This window comes from Camelina sativa, chromosome 6, assembly GCF_000633955.1.
Source record: "Camelina sativa cultivar DH55 chromosome 6, Cs, whole genome shotgun sequence".
Classification (NCBI taxonomy): domain Eukaryota; kingdom Viridiplantae; phylum Streptophyta; class Magnoliopsida; order Brassicales; family Brassicaceae; genus Camelina; species Camelina sativa.
Window position 1 is genome coordinate 23,496,150 of NC_025690.1, and position 20,310 is coordinate 23,516,459.

The following is a 20,310-nucleotide window of genomic DNA, read 5'->3' on the forward strand; positions in this document are numbered from 1 at the left end:
TCCAACTGTGAAACACATAAAAAAAAAAAAAAAAAAAGTTAACTTCTTCATCAAAAACCCTCGAGTATAACTCATCACAAAATTAGCTAAATGAAAAGTGTGGGGTCTTTAGGGTCTTAAAAGCTAAATACGATGCGTGAGCTATTTTTACTATTTCTCCCCATATATCCTGAAATCTAGGCTAGACCGTTCGTAAATTTCAGAAGGGAATGAAATTTCAACTAAAGGAAATTAAAGAAGAAGAAAAAGTTTCAAACATGGAAGGATATATAAAGGATTTATTACTTGGTGACTTGAAGAGCTCTTTGTTGGATTGACTTAACAGAACGAATTGAGAACTGGTTTTCCTTTTCCATTCACTTCCCAATGATTTAGGGTTTGCAACGTATAGGTACAAAGACAAGTGATCATCGCAAAGCCTATCTCCCTTCGGATGTACCTGAAAAAAAAAACTAAAACAAATTAAATACTAAACCCTTTTTAGGTACTGTTTTAATTAAAAAGAAACTTTTTGATTAGTGCTGCGTAAAATCGTATTCATCGATATTAGAGAACATGCATGTTCTCGATCTCGAATATGGAGAAAAAGAAAATTTAATTAAAAAAAACTAGTTAAAGATCCGATTCTTTCTCTTTTACCATTCACATCCGTAGCTCACGAATGCCTGAGAAGCTATCGCAGCTTCCTTCTCCGAAAAGTTATCTATCTCAAACCTGAAACTCGATTTCCTCTGCACTTGATTATTCAACCCCATAGTTGATTTGAAAGCTTTCTTAGAGTTTGTTACTTCGAGACCAAAGACTGAAATTGTCAAAAACTTTGTTTGTTACTTTCACAGGTCTCGGTTTATTTATAGAGGCACAAACTATATATAAGAAAAAAAAAACTCCTTTTTAATGAGAAAAGGGAACTTCTCAAAGCCCTAACTTAAAAAGGAGACCAATTAATGAAAAGGGAATTTCTCAAAACCCCCTACTAGATAATAATAAATTAATAATCTAAAAAAAAATGTAAAATCCTAAGATTTTAAGGAAATAACAATTCTAGTTTGTCAAAACAAAAATACGTTAGTTAGAAATTATAATAAATTTAAGATAATATAATAAATGTGAATATTTTATTTTTTATATATATGTTAAGCAGAGTAAAAAAACATATTTGTTAAGAAGAAATAATCTTAATTTATAATGGATCGTTGTATTAACAAAAAAAGAAGAGAAAATCATCTAAAGATATATATATATATATATATATATATATATATAACCACTACGAGATATTTTGTTATTATCTTAGTTTTAATAGGCCAATGGTATTATTGTAAATATTGTATTAATTAAAAAGTTAGTTTTAAATTTCTCTCTTAAGTTGTGGGATGTGACAAAATCACAAAAGTTACAAAAATTTGGTCAGAAAACGGCCGAGGACTTTTATCAGTATGTCAACGGAATAGTTCCAATAGCGTTTGAGCTAAACAAATAATTTGTAGACAAAAGTTACAGAATTTGAGCTAAATAAATATTTGGAAAACTAATTATAGAATGCTTTTTTGAATACGCGATTCCAATATACAAACGGGAAGATGATATAATGTACCTTTCATCACCTAAAATTTTCTCAGACCAGCTTATTTTTTATTTATAAACGACATTAATGTGAAAGAAGAATAGCATTCCAAATTATTTCCAATGACAAGTTTTTCAGTCTTGCAAACACACACCAAACAAACGAAAGGTCCAAATTCGAAACTGATTTGAGCCATTTTATTTAAAGGAAAGGAGAAATAAAATCTGTCTTCTTCAAAGCTTTGAAAGTAAACCAGTCTGAAGAGGTTTCGGTGCTACAACCTCTTTGACTTCACTGTCCTTTGTATCCAACTCGCATGGATTCGGTGGCACATCTATGGCCGGTGAGCAGTTGAAGAATCCATGTGGCTGTGTTTACCCAAAATACAAAACATATTATAAGTGACTGTTTGTCTTATAATTTAAGTTTTTTTTTTATCAATGTTACCAGACAAAAGATCTGACTAACCATTAGCGTGAAACCAATATGTTCGACGGGCATAACCGGCCAATCTTCAAGTCTAGGAACATGTATAATCCCAAACACGTACCTGTCAAATGAAAATTCCACGTTCAAATAACAAATTTTGGTAGCTAGGAAGATTTAAGTGAATTAGCTAAGTGAAAGAAAGATACATACCAAAGAACGACGTCAGATTCTTCCAAGGAGCGATTCTGTTTCACCCATGTGGCAAGACCTTCACCAGCACGTGGGTTTTGGTTTGGAAATTCTCCTCCAGGAAACTTCTCATCAGGGGCGTAACGGGTAACCCAGAGATTGTGCTTCAGGAAAGCGGCTCTTCTTAGAAACTTAGCCTCGGGTCGAGCTAATGGCAAGCAATTTGAACCAGGAACAAGTTTGTATCCCGTTAATTGGCCCGTTCTGTTTACAGTCCTCGTGTTCCTTACCTGACAACACATTACAACGAGTTGTGTTGAATATACATCTTGCATAAGTATACCCCATCTATTCTTCAGGTATGAATCATAGTCAAGGAAACTGTGAGATGAGTTTTTGGTAATGCAACTCAAGTATGACTATATAAGGACATGACTGAAACTTAAGATGGTCACGTGATCTATTCTCCCGAATTCACTCGACGATGAGACTAGTAGATAGTTAAGGATGAAATAATCATAAGTGGTGCCAGAAACAAGGATGGTACAAAGACGGGAACGAGCATGGACAATATGACAATGTGAAAGTTAAACATGCAATAAATTAACGCTTTCAGATGATAAATAGTGAACGAGATTATGCAAGGTTCGGAATGCTTACAATCCAATGGCGAGCAGAAAAAGGGTCACAGTCACGCGTTGCCTCTGCCTCTGATCTAAGTAACTTCTCCTCCGCATAAAACGCATTGTTGTGGACATTGTTCTCACCAGGCTCGTCAACTCTAGCATTTACCTCAACTACCTACAGATAAAAGAGGAATAAGCTGACTATATAGCAAAATCACCTGGCAACATGTATCTAAGATTTATTTTCAAGAATTATAGGGACTTCTAAAATTCATAAGCTACCAATGCCATTCCTAAAAACTGAGAAAATAAACCACATATGTAAGTTAACAACAACAAGAAGAGAAGAGCAGCAGAGTAAAGATACCTGATTAAAAGCTTCACCAGGTTTACAGTCAACAGACATATCCATGCGAGCGATAAAGAAATGTTGATGGACTGGTGCATACAAGCCAGGAGCAATAGTAGTACCGTACTTTCGAGTTTCTCCTGGCTGCAGCGCTCCTAAACTGAGGATACCAGTAAGTTTTACTTCAGCTTCGATTTTCCCATCCTACATTTAGACAATGAAGACATAAAATGATATTGGTCTTCAGATATCTAAAAAGATGGTACCACAAATCAGCAAATGAAACTCGGATTCAGCGCTGTAAATCAATGCTCAAGAGTGTTGAGGCTTAAAAAGTTGTGAGCCGCCGTTCTAAACTCAGGATTTATTCTAATGCAGAGACATATCATTTGTCTTCCCTAAAGAAATTATATGCAAATATGACTTATATCTGCTTTACTCTAGAAATGAACAATCACGCATTCCTACTTACCTGGTAGAAGTGCCAGTAAAACCCATACTCGTAGTTAGCAACAGTACACAGAAAAGAGACAGTTAGCCTCCTAGATCTTCGCACTTCGGCTAATCCTGTTCTCCAGTCCTGATGTTTCCACAAAATTCCGTGGTCCTCTTCATGCAGGCAAACACAGTTCTCAATAGTTTCAACTCCACCAGTGAAATTTGTGAAATGGGCATCAAAATACTTGATAGATCCCAGACAGTCGCACCCCTATAAAAACCAATTGTGAAACACAAACTGAGATCTAACTGGAGAATGAGAACACACACAAACCACAAAAGAAAAAAAGAAAAAAAATTGATTACAAACCTTCTTAAGCGAATGTGCATTTTTTCCAAGACCGTCCTCCCCTGCATCAAAAGCATTTTTCCTGTAATGTGGCTCATTGGGATCGCCATAAGGCACAACCATCTCCACAAAGCTTAGCCTGTGTGCAACAGGCCTTCGACCTCGACTGCCATCAACATATGCTACCGAATGTATGACTAAACCTTCTCTTGGAGTGAACCCAATTCGAAAGTTCCACTGCAAAACAAAATGTTCAGCCAATTTAGAAATAAGCTCAAGCATAATCACTTGGTTTCAATTAGGCTATTAATGGAATTCTACCTTCTGCCACTCGACAAAGTAACCCCTAACACGAAAACTTGGACCTTCAGGTTGAATAATCTGGAGAGGCTTCACATCGCTTCTANCAACAGTACACAGAAAAGAGACAGTTAGCCTCCTAGATCTTCGCACTTCGGCTAATCCTGTTCTCCAGTCCTGATGTTTCCACAAAATTCCGTGGTCCTCTTCATGCAGGCAAACACAGTTCTCAATAGTTTCAACTCCACCAGTGAAATTTGTGAAATGGGCATCAAAATACTTGATAGATCCCAGACAGTCGCACCCCTATAAAAACCAATTGTGAAACACAAACTGAGATCTAACTGGAGAATGAGAACACACACAAACCACAAAAGAAAAAAAGAAAAAAAATTGATTACAAACCTTCTTAAGCGAATGTGCATTTTTTCCAAGACCGTCCTCCCCTGCATCAAAAGCATTTTTCCTGTAATGTGGCTCATTGGGATCGCCATAAGGCACAACCATCTCCACAAAGCTTAGCCTGTGTGCAACAGGCCTTCGACCTCGACTGCCATCAACATATGCTACCGAATGTATGACTAAACCTTCTCTTGGAGTGAACCCAATTCGAAAGTTCCACTGCAAACAAAATGTTCAGCCAATTTAGAAACAAGCTCAAGCATAATCACTTGGTTTCAATTAGGCTATTAATGGAATTCTACCTTCTGCCACTCGACAAAGTAACCCCTAACACGAAAACTTGGACCTTCAGGTTGAATAATCTGGAGAGGCTTCACATCGCTTCTATCAACACCCCCTCTACTTTCACCTGGGGTATAATTCCTCAAAGGGTCAGGTGGGGGGAGTGGCACAAACTTACGGTCTTCAAACTCAATCACCACCATGTTTTGCATGTCTACAAGTACATAAATTCCCTCAACTGGACGAGCATAGCCATTTTCCATAGGGGAATCACTATCAGTCCTACAGTATATAAGGGGCTTTGCAAGCCTACGACTAGGAGCGTCAGCCTCGCTATGATATCCCACACACCTGCACAATACATTTAGAGGCAGACTTAGGGAAATTGTACACCTTAATTAACAACTTTCAGTAGAATCCATGATGTTGTTAACATACCAGGGATCAACCATCACTAGATCCATGTCTTCTATACCTCTCCTCTTCATTGCCTCTATGAACGGAGGGAAGTCTTTGACAATCGCTTCACATTCAGCATATTCAGCCGCATCCTAAAACCACGAGAATCTAAACTGAGAAACTGGAAACTACTGTAGCATATAAAATTCACTTAGAGATCCAATTCCATAAACATACCATGGGTGGCTGAACATCAGGTATAACTTCTGAGGAAACAACTTTTCCCCTGTGATGGCCACCCCGAGTGACAGCATGAACTTCAGACAACTCCACAATCCATACACTTGTCTCATTGGACTTTTGGTTGTAAACAACAAGTCTCGCTCGCCTAGGAGGGAGCTTCATCGGAATGACAGGTCCAGATTTGGTTCTTGGAAGGAGTGAAGGCTGGAACGGAGGGAAAAAGTAAGCATCTGCAAGCGCCACAACATGTTTCTCTGGTTCCACTGAAGCCACCTCAATGAAACGCATGCCATCCCTAACCTGACAAAAAGAAAATATCAAACAGTTTCAGTAAAATCCAATTAGTTGATCAAATTTATCACTATAAATCATGCTAGATGCAAACGAATATAAAGTTTCTGCACCTCAGGGTTGGCACCAGCAGCGCGAACAGTAGCCACAGCAACTGAAATTTCTGCAGCAGATAGAGGATCCAAAGGGTGCTTGGTTTCAGTTCTTGGCATCACAGAAATGCCTGCATTGGTACAATGTGATCACAACAGAAATCAGCTTCAAAGCAACCACAATCACAACAGTTAGATCTCAAGTACACAACAATTTCACAAGAAGCCATCAAGTACACAACAATTTCACAAGAAAGTAAAAACATCATCAAAAAATTCCAGTGAAACAAGAACTCAACCAACTCAAACAAATCGCGATCTAATAGATAAATACAATGATCAAAATCAAACGATCAAGATCCAAATCCCAAAATCCCAAAAGGCAGAGCGTCGTAAGATTACCTTTGTTAGCAGGTTTCTTGGCAGGATCAGGAAGCGAATCGACAGGGCGGATTATGGAGTCCAAAGCAACCTTAGAGGCGCGCTGATCCTCACCGTCGGACCATCCAGAAACGGAATCAGGCGCAGCGGAGAGGAGTTTGGGAGGCGGAGAAGAAGAAGAAGAAGAAGAAGAGCCACCGTGGTGAGGACATGCCGTCGTCTTTTTCGAAGCTGAGGCCATTGAATAGGGTTAACGAGTTCTCCAAATCCACCAAAATCAGTTTCAACACAATCTACTGACATACAGCAAAACCTATCACGACCCGTCGCTTGATCTCTCCACCCCTTCTACAAGCTCCCAACCAAGAAGAGAGAAGATTCCGATCTCCGATGACACAGAAATCAACAGCTAAAACTAAGTACTACTACTGTCGACGAGTTTCAGCTCCGTCACTCACAACAAGTAGTTTGGACTCGTCTCTCTCTCTCGTATATCTCTCTTCCCGTGGTGGTGGAGAAGTCAGATCATATTCAATTTGCTTTTGCTTTTTTTTTTTTTTTTGGTTGATATATGAGTCCAAGCAGAAGCGGCCAAAAAGCCTGTTCTTCCACTTTAACAAGTAAGTAGTCTCTCTTATTTATATAAAGGTGTAATTATTAACTTTTCTTTTTAATAATAATATAAATATATATAGAAATCCAACTTGGAAAACGACGTGGATGCACTATTGTTCTCAAATTTCATATTCACTTATTGGTAACATATTATACGTGTCGAATTATTTTTTTACAGAGTTAAACATGTTTTTTTGAAACTTTATTATTAGAAATACATTTAAAAAATCAATATAAGGAATCAAATCTATTTAAAAAAATGGTAAAGTATATAGAAATCATCACTAATTGGTAACATATTTCAAGTGATGAATTATTTTTTTACAGAGTTAAACATGTTTTTTTGAAACTTTATTATTAGAAATACATTTAAAAAATCAATAGAAGGAATCAAATCTATTTAAAAAAGATGGTAAGTATATAGAAATCATCACTAATTGGTAACATATTATATTATATTTTTACAGAGTTAAACATGTTTTTTTTTTAAAGTTTATTATCAGAAATATATTAAAAAAATCAAGATAAGGAATCAAATCTATTAAAAAAATGGTAAAGTATATAGAAATCATCAAGACCAAATGTGAGATGATCACGGAAATGGAAATCTATATGACAATATATTAGCTTGACTATATAAGCTTATGATTATCGGAAATATTATTATTAAAAATAAGGAAATCAGAACAAATAACATTACAAAAAAAAATATTTGTTGTCAAAAAAAGGTATCACGTGTTTCACCAAAATTATACGCGTGTTTGGTATCGTTCTCCTATAAGGTTATCAGAAACAGTATTTTAAGAAACAACTAAAATGGAAACATAGCCAAAAGAAATATTGGAAACGCTTCTTTGGGGGACGAAAACACACTTGTGTATGTATATTTTAATGACGTTAGAACTTAGAAATTGAATGATACTATCAAAAATTTCAAATGTTACTGATCAAAGTGTTTTGATATGTACAAAAAATAAATAAATATATAAAGTTGCAATATCGATCAATAATTTTCTAGTAGATCGTGGAGTGGACCGCACAAGCACAATCCATGCAATCTTGACTACCAAAGAACCGCTGTCTACGACTATGTATAGTGGTATTACGAGGCTCACATTTTTTACGAAATTCCTATAAATTTAAATCCATCCGTCCATGACACCTTAATGTCTTGCACAGTTTATATATGATTGTCTTCGGTGCAAAACACGTCATGTTATACGTACTATATATTGCATGTTTTATAGTCTTTGGTTTTGTTTTGTTTCTTCTCAAACCTTCAATGGCCAACAAAACGTGTGGATTTCAAATAGGATGCTGCTGCTGTTGTCGTTCTCTTTTGATAAATACCCAAGATTTAGCACTGATCACAATCTTTCTGAACTATACTGTTCATTGTTGTTACGTTACGACTTGCGTATATGGCTTTCATTTTCACTTCTTCTTTTTTAAAGAATCTTTTGTTGATGTTTTAGGTATCTTTGTCACACTACTACGTGTTTATCCTTTCTTTTGACACATTACTGTGGAATTGCCCTTCTATGTCTCTTTGTAGGCCTTATTGCAATTGATAAGATCAATTCTCTCTTGTTCTATGCAATTATTGATTGAAAACAAACACCAATTCTTTAATTATTGATCAACCAATATATAATAACAAGAAGATCAGTCCGGATACCTTCACACCCTTCGACTCAACCTCATTAACAGAAACTTTAGCTGTACATCTCTGTAACTGCCTAACCTTCTGGTTCCAAGAGCTACAACTCTGTAACAGCATTTAGACTGTATTACGGCTCTATACATTATGTAGAAGGCCTAATCTTATCCGATACTCGATGCAATAGACATGCGTACCACCAAACCTTCAGTGGGGTTCAAATAGGAATAGTAAGTCAAGAGAAGGTTCATAGTCGAACTAGTTGATCCAACGGTTTCCTTCATTTTCTATTTCAAAAAGAATATTTTAAGTATATTCTATCTCTATTTTATCAACAAATTATAAACAATACCTTTAACTTTCTAAATTTATAAATTTTACCCATTTATTTTGTAGTACGAAATAGTTCAACAAATTATATAATAATGTAAACATTATTATAAATAAAATCACATTGCATAACATCAACTGCGAGATTATTAAGTTGTTAATTTATCTATGATATGTTTTTTAACTTTAATGTTGGTATTTATCATATATTTTAAGTTTTATATTAATATGATGTTTGTTTTCTATGTAATATAAGTTATTATTACGTAGTAATTTGATTGGAGAAAATGAAAATATAAAAAAAAATTAAATTAATTGGAAAAATATATATATAAATTTTATTAGGTACAAAATAAAACTAGTTATAATTTCAAGGACCATTTTGTGAATAAAAGGACCACCTTAAAAATATGAAGAGATGAATTGTTTTTTTTTTTCTGCAAAAGAATAGTGTACCTTCAAATACGAAGATATACACTATTCAATCCTTCATTTTGAAGATGAAAATGAAGCACAATTTAAGAATAGATATATTCATTTTCATCTTCAAAATGAAAGTATTCGAAGCATCACTTGAGATGGTCTTATATCAAGTTTTGTAATACAAATAAACAGAACAACTTTAAAAAATCGGAGAAGTTCAAGGACAAATTACGTGAAATAAAAATTAGAAGATCTCTCACATGAAAACACATTCTGATGCAGAAGGAAGAGAAGAAGAAGAAGAAGAAGAAGAAAGAAGCTAATAACATCAACCAAACAATGTCCATAAGGGGTCTCTTTTTTTCTTTTCCTTTTTTTTTGGTTATAGAGGACGATAAGAGAGCCTTCTTCGCCTATAATACACATTATATTCCGGTGGTGGGACTAAGTTGAATTTTAAAACAGAGCAACCTGAGTACAACGAATAGAACCAGCTCAAGTTACCAACTCTGACTTTTCACTTGTGGGTGGCTGCAGCTGCTGACTGAGATGAGTCTGTGTCCAGTGATCACAGAAAGTAGTCTGGTGTCCTTCGGGTAACGTCTGGTTCTCCTCTCCTCGGTGCTGGTTCGAACTGCAATCACATTTTTTTATACACTTAAGTTAGCTTTGATCATTCTTCTACACTAATTTTATTACAGACAAGACATGTGGGTTTTGGGGAAAGACCTGAATGAAGGTGTGGTTCCTGCAGTCGTCGACCTCAAGAATCGAGGCCATGTTCCCACAGCGGTAACAATAGTTTGGAGCACTGAATATAGTAACCACTTTTTGCTCCTGTTTGATAGGGAAGACAATTAAAGTGAGCAAAAAATGTTAAGCCTTGCAAAGCTATGCAAAAGAAGGGGGTTTTTTTCTTTTTGACAATGCAAGAGAAGGGTTTATAGTTGCATTCTTACGTGAGCCCAGTTGTATCCATCCATAACCAACTGATGAGCTCGGGCAATCAGCTTTAAGCTGTTTGTGTGATTGAATTGTTCGGATATATCCTAGTGAAAGAAATGACAAAAATGATAAAAGTCAATTACACACTTGCTTTAAAAAAAGAGAGAGAGTCAGGACCGTTTCTGAGCCATAAGACTTGTAATTACCTGACCAAAGGTATATCCGGCACCACGGGGAGAGATGCCCCAACCACATCGGTCATCGGGGTCAGACCATAATAAGTCACACATCGGCCCTTCATGGGGCACTTCTTGAACTCGATCAAAATTCCTTATGTTGTCAAGGGTCTCGATAGATGGAGATAATCCACCATGAAGACAAAATATTTCTGACTCAACCTGTAATGGAATAACATAATGATTTGATGTAACCCATAAATTTGTGTAGAAAACACCATCTGTTTAGTCAGATAACTCATACATGTAATCTTCCATTTATAAAAGATCTTCCATTCTGTTTTTCAGAATACTAACGTCTTGCAATTGCTGTGACACTAGCAAAAGAAATACGACAGCACAGTACAAAGCCAATACTTCAGTTCAAATAATACACCAGGACAAGACAAGGAACAGTTCATCTATATTACATGACCAGGGGACTAAGATAGACTTATGTGAACCCCACCAACAAAAAAGTAGAAGAAATGTCTGAGATATGATAGGTACTAACCAAGGCTGTCAGCGGGAAATAGTCGAAGAGGTCTGTAAAGATTTTCCAAACATTTGCATTGCCATACCTATATCAGCAAACTTGAATGAGTAAGATAATACAATAGATAACCAGTATTATACGCAAGCAATCGGAAGCCTGAAAGATTAACAGAAACAGGACAGACTAAAACACACACACACAAAAGATAGCAACAACGAAAATGAACACAAGAGTAATGCTAATGATACAAATGAATTACTTGCATGCAATTAACAGCATCTACAAAATAAGGGGTTTTTCCAGAAGACTCACTTTCGCAGACATTCATCATAAAATCCATAAACCTGAGTAATCTGCTAGAAGGAAGACAAGAAGAAAAGCTGTGTAAGATATAAGAGTAGGATGATAGAAAAGTATAAACCAACAAACAAAAAGTATGTTGTAGACAAAACCAAATATTTATAAGAAAAAATGTATATTAACCAAGATCTAAACGATGGATAATGAATGGAGACACAATGTAGTACTGTATCTAACATCAGAAGGTGGGGGGTTTACAAGTGGAAACAGAGTTATAGAAACTTCAAGCATTACTTTACCTGACGGCTTTCATGATTTCCTCTAAGAATAGTGATTCGCTGAGGATATCGCATCTTTAAGGCGACTAACAGCTTGAAACAGAATAAAAACGAGAAATTGTATTAACATACTTCATATTCAGACCCAAAATATTCACGTTGTACAAAAAGAAACTATCCATCATGCAAACAATATATATTTACCAATATAAAAGACCTGCAGAACAATTAGCGAGAAAAGAAAAGGAAGTCTGTATATTTAATTCTCGTACCGTAACAGTTTCAACAGAATAATAACCACGGTCCACATAGTCTCCCATAAACAGATAATTGGTATCAGGGCACTGCAAAAAGAGAAAAACGAATATATTGTAAGATTTGTAGACCTAATTATACATGGTTAAACAAAAATCAGTACCAGAACCAAAATGCACAATCGGGGTAATTCATAGACAAAATGCATGCTGAAAAAGAACATAGTAACATCTATTACCATTCCCCCTATACGGAAAAGCTCAGCAAGATCATGGAACTGTCCATGAATATCACCGCAGATTGTCACAGGGCTTTTCACAGGCTGCAAACAGGAACAGAAAGAGTTATTGAATTCATGGCTACCACACTGAAAATATAATCACCAAGTATGGTGAAAGAATTACTCGACCAAAGAAATATGCAAGACCAAGAACTAACCTGAACGTTGCTTTCATCCATTAAGATCTCCTTGGCTTTCTCACATAATGCTCTAACCTAAAGAAAAATAACACAATACTTCATATGACGTTCACCACTTTATGGAGATACGGGATTACCAGTAAAGTAATCACTATCAAAACACATGACTTGGAAATACACTAACAGAACTCAACATGACACACGCAGCAAACTCAGTAAACAGAAAAAAAAAAAACGCCAAACAAGTATTGATCCTTGATATCAGCTACTAGTATTGGTCCGTTAGTAAAGTTGCAATATCTCACACACCATAGAAAAAAAAACTGTTTTCCTTTAACATTTCTACCATTACCCACTAATCTAAAAGCTATTTATGAAAAACAGACAAAAACTTTTATCACCTACATCAAATCACATTACCAGGCACATAAATACACGAGCTTAGATATTAAGAACCCGATGCAGCTAACATTCATCATCAAACCAAATTCTCCAAACCATAAAACTGCGGTGGAAATGAACATCCGTGAGAATATACACAAACGCCAAGATCTAACATTTTTCCGAAAGATGTTCATTTTAAATGATAATCGAAACTCTCCAAATCAAATCTGCTAATCCCAAACCCGAAGAAACCTCAAACACAGAGGAATAATAATAATTAAAAAAAAACATTAAAAAATCAGATCCAATCATCGATACAACCCAAGTTCAAAGTGGAGAAAACGTCAAAGGGTAAGGTCTAAGGAGAAAGTTGCAGGCACCTGTTGCTCGGAGAGAGGCTTGCACTGCATGAGCTGCGAGATCTGCTCATCGAGATCAATGGTTGCATCCACGGGAATAGAATTCGCGCCCATTCTCGTTAACTTCGTTCTCTCGTTTCGTCCGATCCGGAAACAAGACTAGGTTTCCAAATTAGGGGAAGCGCTAACCCTAAATTGAATGGAATCTGCGTCTTCTTCGCTTTTTCCCCCACTCTCTCTCTCTCTCTCTCTCTCTCTGGCTTCTCTGTCTCTTCGCTTTGTGTGCAGTGAAAGAAGATCGAATTTGAGATGGCGCGTGAGGTGAGAAGCGAGTGGTTTGTAGCTTTCCAGTTCTTTCTATGATAATATTACCGTAATACCCCTTTCATTTGATTAATTCAATAACCGTAACTGGTTTGAGAATGAAATTATCCGGTTTAACTAAACCGGTTTCTCGCTTATTTAATCATTCGTGAGACTAGCAAGGGTTTTGCTTCCCTTTGCCAACGCTTCATTGATCTCTCTCTCTCTCTCTCTCTCTCTCATTCACACTCGCTCTGCTCTCTCGCTCTTTTTATCTCTCTCTTCCGCTCTCCGTGATGACGACGATTGATTCCGGTGAATGTATTGGGTCGGAGAAAACTTCAGTTACTCGGGATGAATCTGCAGAAGACTCGCTAAAGATCGATTCTTTACCGCTAGTAAAGAACGAAGACTCTGTTGAAGAGATGATAAGCCCAAAGAAGCAAGTAAAGTCTTCGCCTTTTACTTCTCTTTCCGAGAAAGATGGAGAAATCATCCATTCGGATTCTATTGAAGTTTCTTTCTCCGAAACGAGTCTTGAAGTAACCGAGGCGATGGATGTGGACTGTCCTGGAGTCGTCGTCTCTGGAGGCGATGAAACTGGTTCGACGTTTCTTGAAGAGAATAAGGTTGGTGAGGAACTGAAACAGAGTAAGGAAGTATCTGAGATTTCCACAAAAGGCGCTCAATTTGGAGATGATGTGCGCAAGATTGAAGATGTTGTTGAGACTGATGGGTGCGTTGTTGCTATCTCTGATGTGAAAGAAAGTTCGAACTCTGAGAAGAAGAAGAAGAAGGGACAAGATTCTGATGTTCAGATGCTTTTGGAAGCTGAGAAGAGAAGATTGTTGGCTGAAATTGAAGGTGGGACAATTTTCAACAACAAGGTTGATGTGGACACGCTCGCTAGGGCTTCTGAGGTTCCTAAGATCGAGAAGAATGGGAAGGGCTCTAAAGAAAAGCATGAGAAGGTGGAACGAGTGAGGGTTAAGGATAATGCTTTTGTTGGGAGATCTGTGAATATCGATTTGGTTGATGATACTGCGTTGTTTGATGTTGTTCCTTTCTACAAGAAAGGTAAAGATCATCCTAAAAGACCAGGAACTGATAAGGATGCACCAAGAAAGCATAAGAAGGTTGCAGGGGAGAAACCAATTGAAAAGGGAAATGCTTCAACCAAAGTTTCTGACTTTCTTAACCGTGGAGATTTGAATGGGAAGCAGTCGCGCATTATGTACTCTAGGAAGCAAATGGAGTCGATGAGGTATGCCCACATTGCGGATCAGAAGAAACTGTGGAGTGACATGTATGCTAGGCTCCTACCTGAGCTGTTGACTGAGTACGAAGGTTTAGTTTATTTGAAGAATTACAAGAGTTCAAAGTCTAATCCGAGGGAGAGTGGCATCAGTATCCTCGGTAACCCTCCACTTACTACTCTATTTTTATCTGATCTGCTGCATTTTGTGTTGTTGCCTGTTGTTAGTTGAACATGTTGAAAAAAGCTTTAGGTCTAAGTACAGTATGTCACTCGAACTTTAGATTACCTTAAGCTATACCTGATTACCCAAATGGTTTTTTCTTTGCTACTGTTTTCTTACTCAAATGGTCATCAAAGACAAATCCAGTCGGGTCTATGGTTCTTCCCTATATAAGCCGCTGAAATGTGTTTTAAATGCCCTCTAGCCTTTTTGACGATTTGGATGTCTGTTATTTCTGGTCTAGAGCTCTTACCTTATTCCAGATCTGTTCTTCTTGTATCCATTCTCTCCCACTTCCAGTAAAATGTCGTTTTGATAGGGGCCTTTTGTTTTCTTTTCCACAGGTCCTGTATCGGCTGTACCAAGACGAAACCGTGTGAATATCTTTGTGCATTGAGCTGCAGAAATCTGTCAAAGTCCTTTGTTTCAAAAATTTGTCAAAGTCCTTTGTTAACCAATGTCCCCTTTTCTAAGACACAATACATTCTTTCTGTATATAGATTCTTTGGTTCAGATTGTAAAAGGGGTATAAAGAGGTTCTTAGGTTCTAAGTGTGTATGGCCTTGGGCTAAAATTGTACATGTTCATACAACTTTAATAAAATCAAAACTTTCCAAAGCTAAATCTTTTCAATGGCCCTAGTTCCTTTCTGTTTCTATGCAGTATCGTATTTGTTACTACCCAATCACACTGAAAAAGCAAAAATTTGACCTTTTGTTCTTCATGAGAAAATTTAGGCACCAAAGAAGGAATGGAAGACGTGACTCTTGAAGAAGATTCTGTTGTGAAAGAGACTGAAGATAATGACGATTACAGTAGCATTTTGAGGCCTGCGTTTGCGGTGGATGGAGAACCTGATTTTGATTCTGGACCACCAGAAGACGGGTTTGAATATTTAAGACGAGTCAGGTATATTTGTCACTCTGTTTCAATCTTTCTGTGTATCTGCATTTTGGCATACATATGGATAAGTTGTTTCCGCAATGTAGGTGGGAGGCTAAGCGAATTCCAAACGTAAAAGTCGCCGAGATCGATGGAAGCAAATACATACAGAAAGAGCAGAGTGTTTACATGCCACAAATTCCTGAAATCAGCAAATGCCCAGAGCACCTTTTGCCAGTGAAGGAATGGGAGGACTTGTTGCTTTCCGACTTCTCACACCTTCGCCGGGTAAAGTTTTCTTGTATACTATCAGGGTCTCTCTGAATGGACATATATAAGATATGAACGTTAAAGTGTTATGGGTTTTTTTAACAGGCTTTATTGCAAACTGGCAACACATGCGAGGATGAGGTGATGTCGTCGAGTCAGTATTTAGATGAGGTGCTTATGGAGATATTCAAAAAGCGTCTCAACACAGACAGTGATGAGTCACTTGGTGGGGTGGTTTCAGAGATAGAGGGAATGGACTCAGTGACACGGGTATCAAAGCTGAGAAAGCAGATATGTTTGGTTGAGAAAGAGAGCGGATTGAAGAGTAGTGACTGCAAATGGGTATTAGCATTATGTGCATCAGTGGACACTCCTTTGGATGCTGATACTTGTGCTTGTCTCAGAGCTCTTGTGAGAAAGTGTGCGAGTCTTCGTGCATTGGAGGTTGTAGACGAACAAGTCATCACCATGGCAAATATGCTCATTACGATCGCAGGCAGATATTTTGGCCAAATGGAATAAGAGAAGAAGTGAGTTTATAAGCAATGCTTTCTTACTTTGAAATATGTCATTGTTGAAGAAAATTAAAAAAAAAAAATTACTTTTACCTGCTTTGGTTTTTGTATCCATTATTTAAGTTTCAAAATCTTACTTATCATCATCTTATATATAATATTGCAATAAAGAGTAATTATGTCACCTTATAAATGATAACTATACTAATTTGATATGCAATTAGTACCAGATGTGTATATATTTTGTTATTGATGAATTTTGTTTTTGTTTACTGACATGCATATTTGAATTTGGTGGTGACACAACGACGACACACTAAAACATTCATTCTAGTACTTATATCTGAAGATTAATCCAACAGTTCAATTTAATTTTCGGTTTTTTAAAAAAAAAAAATTAAAAAATGCGGAGAGAGTCCAAAAAATAAGTCGCCGACATACAATCCAGAAGAAAACAACCAAACCGACACGCAAGTTGGGAACTGAATCCTATATATATACGTAAGATTTGATAAAAACGGGACGCAATCTTTGAGCTTAAAATAATTTTGTTTTGTTTGTTTGATAAAGAAGAGGACGAAACAAGAACCAAAGTCAATTTAAAAAAAAAAAAAAAATCTATTTTCTCTGTGAATTTGATTCTATCGCCCTGTACGCAAATAGGCATCGTTCGTTCATTACGTATCTCTCTCTCTCTAATTTATCTCTGTCCGATCCCAAAAACAAAAAAAAAGGTAAATTTATCCAAAAGGAATTCTAGGGTTTATCGTTGATTTCGTTGAATCTTCTTCAATCAATCTCTCTCTCTCTCTCTCTCTCTCTGGGGTTTTCGCAATATTTTGAATTCGAGCCTGTAAGCTAGGGTTGCTTCTCTCCTCTTTGCGTGATTCTCATGGCATTTGTGTTTGTTATATTCGTTTGAATATATGCTCATCATGACTAGACTTTTCAATTCGTCTTTGTGTTGTTCTTTATTCTGTGGATTCGCTCGTTTATGAATTGTTTAAAGGAACTGCTTTCATTATTTAAAGCTGCTTCTGATTACTTGTAAATTTTTGTTTTTTTTTTCAGGAGTTCGTTGTTCTATTGAAGATTTTGATTAAGAGTTGAAAAAAAAGGTTTCGTTTTGCTGGGGATTTGCAAGCTAGTTTTACGTTTTTTTGATTATGAGTGCATCATGGGCTGATGTGGCTGACTCAGAGAACGTTGGTTCTGGGTCATCTAATCAGAATTCTCATCCTTCTCGACCTGCTTATGTTCCTCCACATCTAAGAAACAGGCAACCTACTTCTGACCCTGTTGCTGCTCCATTGCCAGCTAACGATCGTCTAGGTTTTGGTGGTCCACCTTCTGGGTCTCGATGGGCTCCTCCTGGTGCTAGCGCTAGTGCTGGTTCTGCTGCTGGTGGTGGTGGTTATAGGGCTGATGCTGGTCGTCCTGGCTATGGCTATGGTGGACGAGGAGGTGGTGGTTGGAACAACAGAAGCGGAGGCTGGGACCGTAGGGAACGTGAAGTCAACCCTTTTGAGAATGATGATTCTGAACCAGAACCAGCTTTTACTGAGCAGGATAATACCGTTATTAATTTTGATGCCTATGAAGATATTCCGATTGAGACCAGTGGGGATAATGTGCCTCCTCCTGTTAACACATTCGCTGAGATTGATCTCGGGGAGGCCTTGAACCTAAACATCCGTAGATGCAAATATGTTAAGCCAACACCTGTACAGCGTCATGCCATCCCTATATTGCTTCAAGGCAGGGATTTGATGGCTTGTGCTCAGACTGGCTCTGGGAAGACTGCTGCTTTTTGCTTTCCAATTATTAATGGAATCATGAAGGATCAGCATGTACAGAGACCCCGTGGTTCACGCACAGTCTACCCTCTTGCAGTCATTCTCTCACCGACAAGGGAGTTGGCTAGTCAGGTTGGAGTTCTCTTCCCAATGTCAAGATTCCATTCGCTCCGTAGAAGTTAGCTTCTAATCTCTTATTCNATGGTGGACGAGGAGGTGGTGGTTGGAACAACAGAAGCGGAGGCTGGGACCGTAGGGAACGTGAAGTCAACCCTTTTGAGAATGATGATTCTGAACCAGAACCAGCTTTTACTGAGCAGGATAATACCGTTATTAATTTTGATGCCTATGAAGATATTCCGATTGAGACCAGTGGGGATAATGTGCCTCCTCCTGTTAACACATTCGCTGAGATTGATCTCGGGGAGGCCTTGAACCTAAACATCCGTAGATGCAAATATGTTAAGCCAACACCTGTACAGCGTCATGCCATCCCTATATTGCTTCAAGGCAGGGATTTGATGGCTTGTGCTCAGACTGGCTCTGGGAAGACTGCTGCTTTTTGCTTTCCAATTATTAATGGAATCATGAAGGATCAGCATGTACAGAGACCCCGTGGTTCACGCACAGTCTACCCTCTTGCAGTCATTCTCTCACCGACAAGGGAGTTGGCTAGTCAGGTTGGAGTTCTCTTCCCAATGTCAAGATTCCATTCGCTCCGTAGAAGTTAGCTTCTAATCTCTTATTCTGTGATATTTTGGCAGATACATGATGAGGCTAAAAAGTTCTCCTACCAAACTGGTGTGAAGGTTGTTGTTGCTTATGGAGGAACACCTATTAACCAGCAGGTATTTTTAATGTGCAGATAGTTTTTTTTTTAGATATAGTTTTGTTTTTGTTTCAGCTTTTGACTTCTGAGTTTTGCTTAGTGCTACTTATTGCCTTAGACAGACATTGTTGGGGATAAAGTAGCAATAGTCTTTCACTGTATGTGTTACTTATTCTGTATTCAAACTTCAGCATGTTAATCTGGTGTCTTGTTGATTTTGCAGCTCAGGGAACTTGAGAGGGGAGTTGATATTCTTGTGGCAACTCCTGGTCGACTAAATGATTTACTCGAGAGAGCTAGAGTCTCAATGCAGATGATTAGATTTTTAGCTCTTGATGAGGCCGATAGGATGCTGGACATGGGTTTTGAACCGCAAATTAGAAAGATTGTTGAACAAATGGATATGCCTCCACGTGGAATTAGACAGACATTGTTGTTTAGTGCTACTTTTCCAAGAGAGATTCAGGTTAGTTTACTTGTTTCTGTAATCACTTTTTCTTGTTCACCTTCTCATTGGTTGAAATATAATAATTTGCGAACTTTATCACTCTCTCTCTTATTACCCATTCTTTGACATGTGTGGGATTCTTGTGTTCCATATTTTTTCCTTTCATGTTACTGCTAGTTACATTTTTCTATATTGGACTTCAGTCTTAAGTCCCTTCTGTGTCCAGTTAAATTCCTGTGGTTCTCTAAAAAAGAGGGGAAAGAGAAATTGTCTAATATAAACTTAAACAGTATGTAATGACGACGATAGACATAGTTGTTCTGCAGAAATTCTGAGAGTCTTTCTGGTTTTAAGCTAATTACATGAATTCTAGTCCTGTTGTGATGCTAGCTAGCCTATACATCTGTTTCATGAAGTGATGGCCATCTCCATTTAACTGACATGTTGCTGATAGTTCTATATATCAGAGAATTACAATACCACTTGCGTTAATGGATTAAAGCTGCATAATATTTGTTAAAGCTACGTTTGCATAAAATCATTTCCAAGTTTTAATAGATTGGCATATTTGTTTCTTTTGCAGAGACTTGCAGCTGATTTCTTAGCAAATTATATATTTTTGGCTGTGGGTAGAGTGGGTTCTAGTACTGATTTAATTGTCCAAAGGGTTGAGTTTGTCCTTGACTCTGACAAGAGAAGTCATCTCATGGACCTGCTTCACGCTCAGAGAGAGAATGGCATCCAAGGCAAGGTAAAACTGATACTCCTCTTT

General features: G+C 37.4%; 5 protein-coding genes across 9 annotated transcripts in view; 2 read left to right on the top strand and 3 right to left on the bottom strand.

Annotated features, from left to right (window-relative positions):
* Positions 1 to 755, bottom strand: part of LOC104699407 (MATH domain and coiled-coil domain-containing protein At2g42480-like) — a 1,890-nt gene extending 1,135 nt beyond the window's left edge. Inside the window, exon 1 of the mRNA XM_010414715.1 lies at positions 660 to 755. Coding sequence (XP_010413017.1) covers positions 660 to 755 — 96 coding nt within the window. The remainder of the gene's footprint in view (positions 1 to 659) is intronic.
* On the bottom strand, positions 1,599 to 6,917 carry LOC104793173 (copper methylamine oxidase). Of its 2 annotated transcripts, XM_019226797.1 has the most exons (13): positions 6,359 to 6,917; positions 5,978 to 6,087; positions 5,568 to 5,873; positions 5,370 to 5,482; positions 5,012 to 5,282; positions 4,269 to 4,328; positions 3,969 to 4,184; positions 3,633 to 3,869; positions 3,179 to 3,364; positions 2,846 to 2,986; positions 2,207 to 2,475; positions 2,036 to 2,117; positions 1,599 to 1,935 (listed from the first exon to the last, which is right to left on the bottom strand). In XM_019226797.1, the coding sequence occupies exons 1-13, from the start codon at positions 6,576 to 6,578 to the stop codon at positions 1,801 to 1,803; spliced, it is 2,346 nt and encodes a 781-aa protein (XP_019082342.1). In that variant the 5' UTR covers positions 6,579 to 6,917; the 3' UTR covers positions 1,599 to 1,800. The 2 variants fall into 2 exon arrangements, with proteins under 2 accessions (XP_019082342.1, XP_010517774.1); XM_010519472.2 differs by lacking the exons at positions 3,969 to 4,184; positions 4,269 to 4,328 and adding an exon at positions 4,653 to 4,868 and having other exon boundaries at positions 4,952 to 5,282.
* Positions 9,527 to 13,338, bottom strand: LOC104793174 (serine/threonine-protein phosphatase PP2A-4 catalytic subunit). Of its 2 annotated transcripts, XM_010519473.2 has the most exons (11): positions 13,039 to 13,335; positions 12,293 to 12,349; positions 12,093 to 12,176; positions 11,872 to 11,943; positions 11,621 to 11,692; positions 11,334 to 11,374; positions 11,040 to 11,106; positions 10,517 to 10,708; positions 10,325 to 10,414; positions 10,095 to 10,202; positions 9,527 to 9,999 (listed from the first exon to the last, which is right to left on the bottom strand). In XM_010519473.2, exons 1-11 carry the CDS (start codon positions 13,129 to 13,131, stop codon positions 9,934 to 9,936), a joined length of 942 nt encoding a protein of 313 aa, XP_010517775.1. In that variant the 5' UTR covers positions 13,132 to 13,335; the 3' UTR covers positions 9,527 to 9,933. The 2 variants fall into 2 exon arrangements, with proteins under 2 accessions (XP_010517775.1, XP_019082343.1); XM_019226798.1 differs by lacking the exons at positions 9,527 to 9,999; positions 10,095 to 10,202; positions 10,325 to 10,414; positions 10,517 to 10,708 and adding an exon at positions 10,763 to 10,863 and having other exon boundaries at positions 13,039 to 13,338.
* Positions 13,511 to 16,603, top strand: LOC104793175. The gene is made up of 4 exons (XM_010519474.2): positions 13,511 to 14,736; positions 15,536 to 15,707; positions 15,788 to 15,968; positions 16,056 to 16,603. Exons 1-4 carry the CDS (start codon positions 13,617 to 13,619, stop codon positions 16,470 to 16,472), a joined length of 1,890 nt encoding a protein of 629 aa, XP_010517776.1. The 5' UTR covers positions 13,511 to 13,616; the 3' UTR covers positions 16,473 to 16,603.
* The window catches only part of LOC104793176 (DEAD-box ATP-dependent RNA helicase 37), a 6,233-nt gene continuing 2,934 nt past the window's right edge, over positions 17,012 to 20,310 (top strand). The window contains exons 1-6 of one of the 3 annotated variants that reach the window (XM_019226799.1): positions 17,012 to 17,199; positions 17,537 to 17,929; positions 18,478 to 18,941; positions 19,026 to 19,109; positions 19,314 to 19,556; positions 20,122 to 20,289. In XM_019226799.1, coding sequence (XP_019082344.1) covers positions 17,632 to 17,929; positions 18,478 to 18,941; positions 19,026 to 19,109; positions 19,314 to 19,556; positions 20,122 to 20,289 — 1,257 coding nt within the window. In that variant the 5' untranslated portion in view covers positions 17,012 to 17,199; positions 17,537 to 17,631. Of the gene's footprint in view, positions 17,319 to 17,536; positions 17,930 to 18,465; positions 18,942 to 19,025; positions 19,110 to 19,313; positions 19,557 to 20,121; positions 20,290 to 20,310 lie in introns of all 3 variants that reach the window. The other 2 variants (XM_019226800.1, XM_019226801.1) reach the window with 2 other exon arrangements.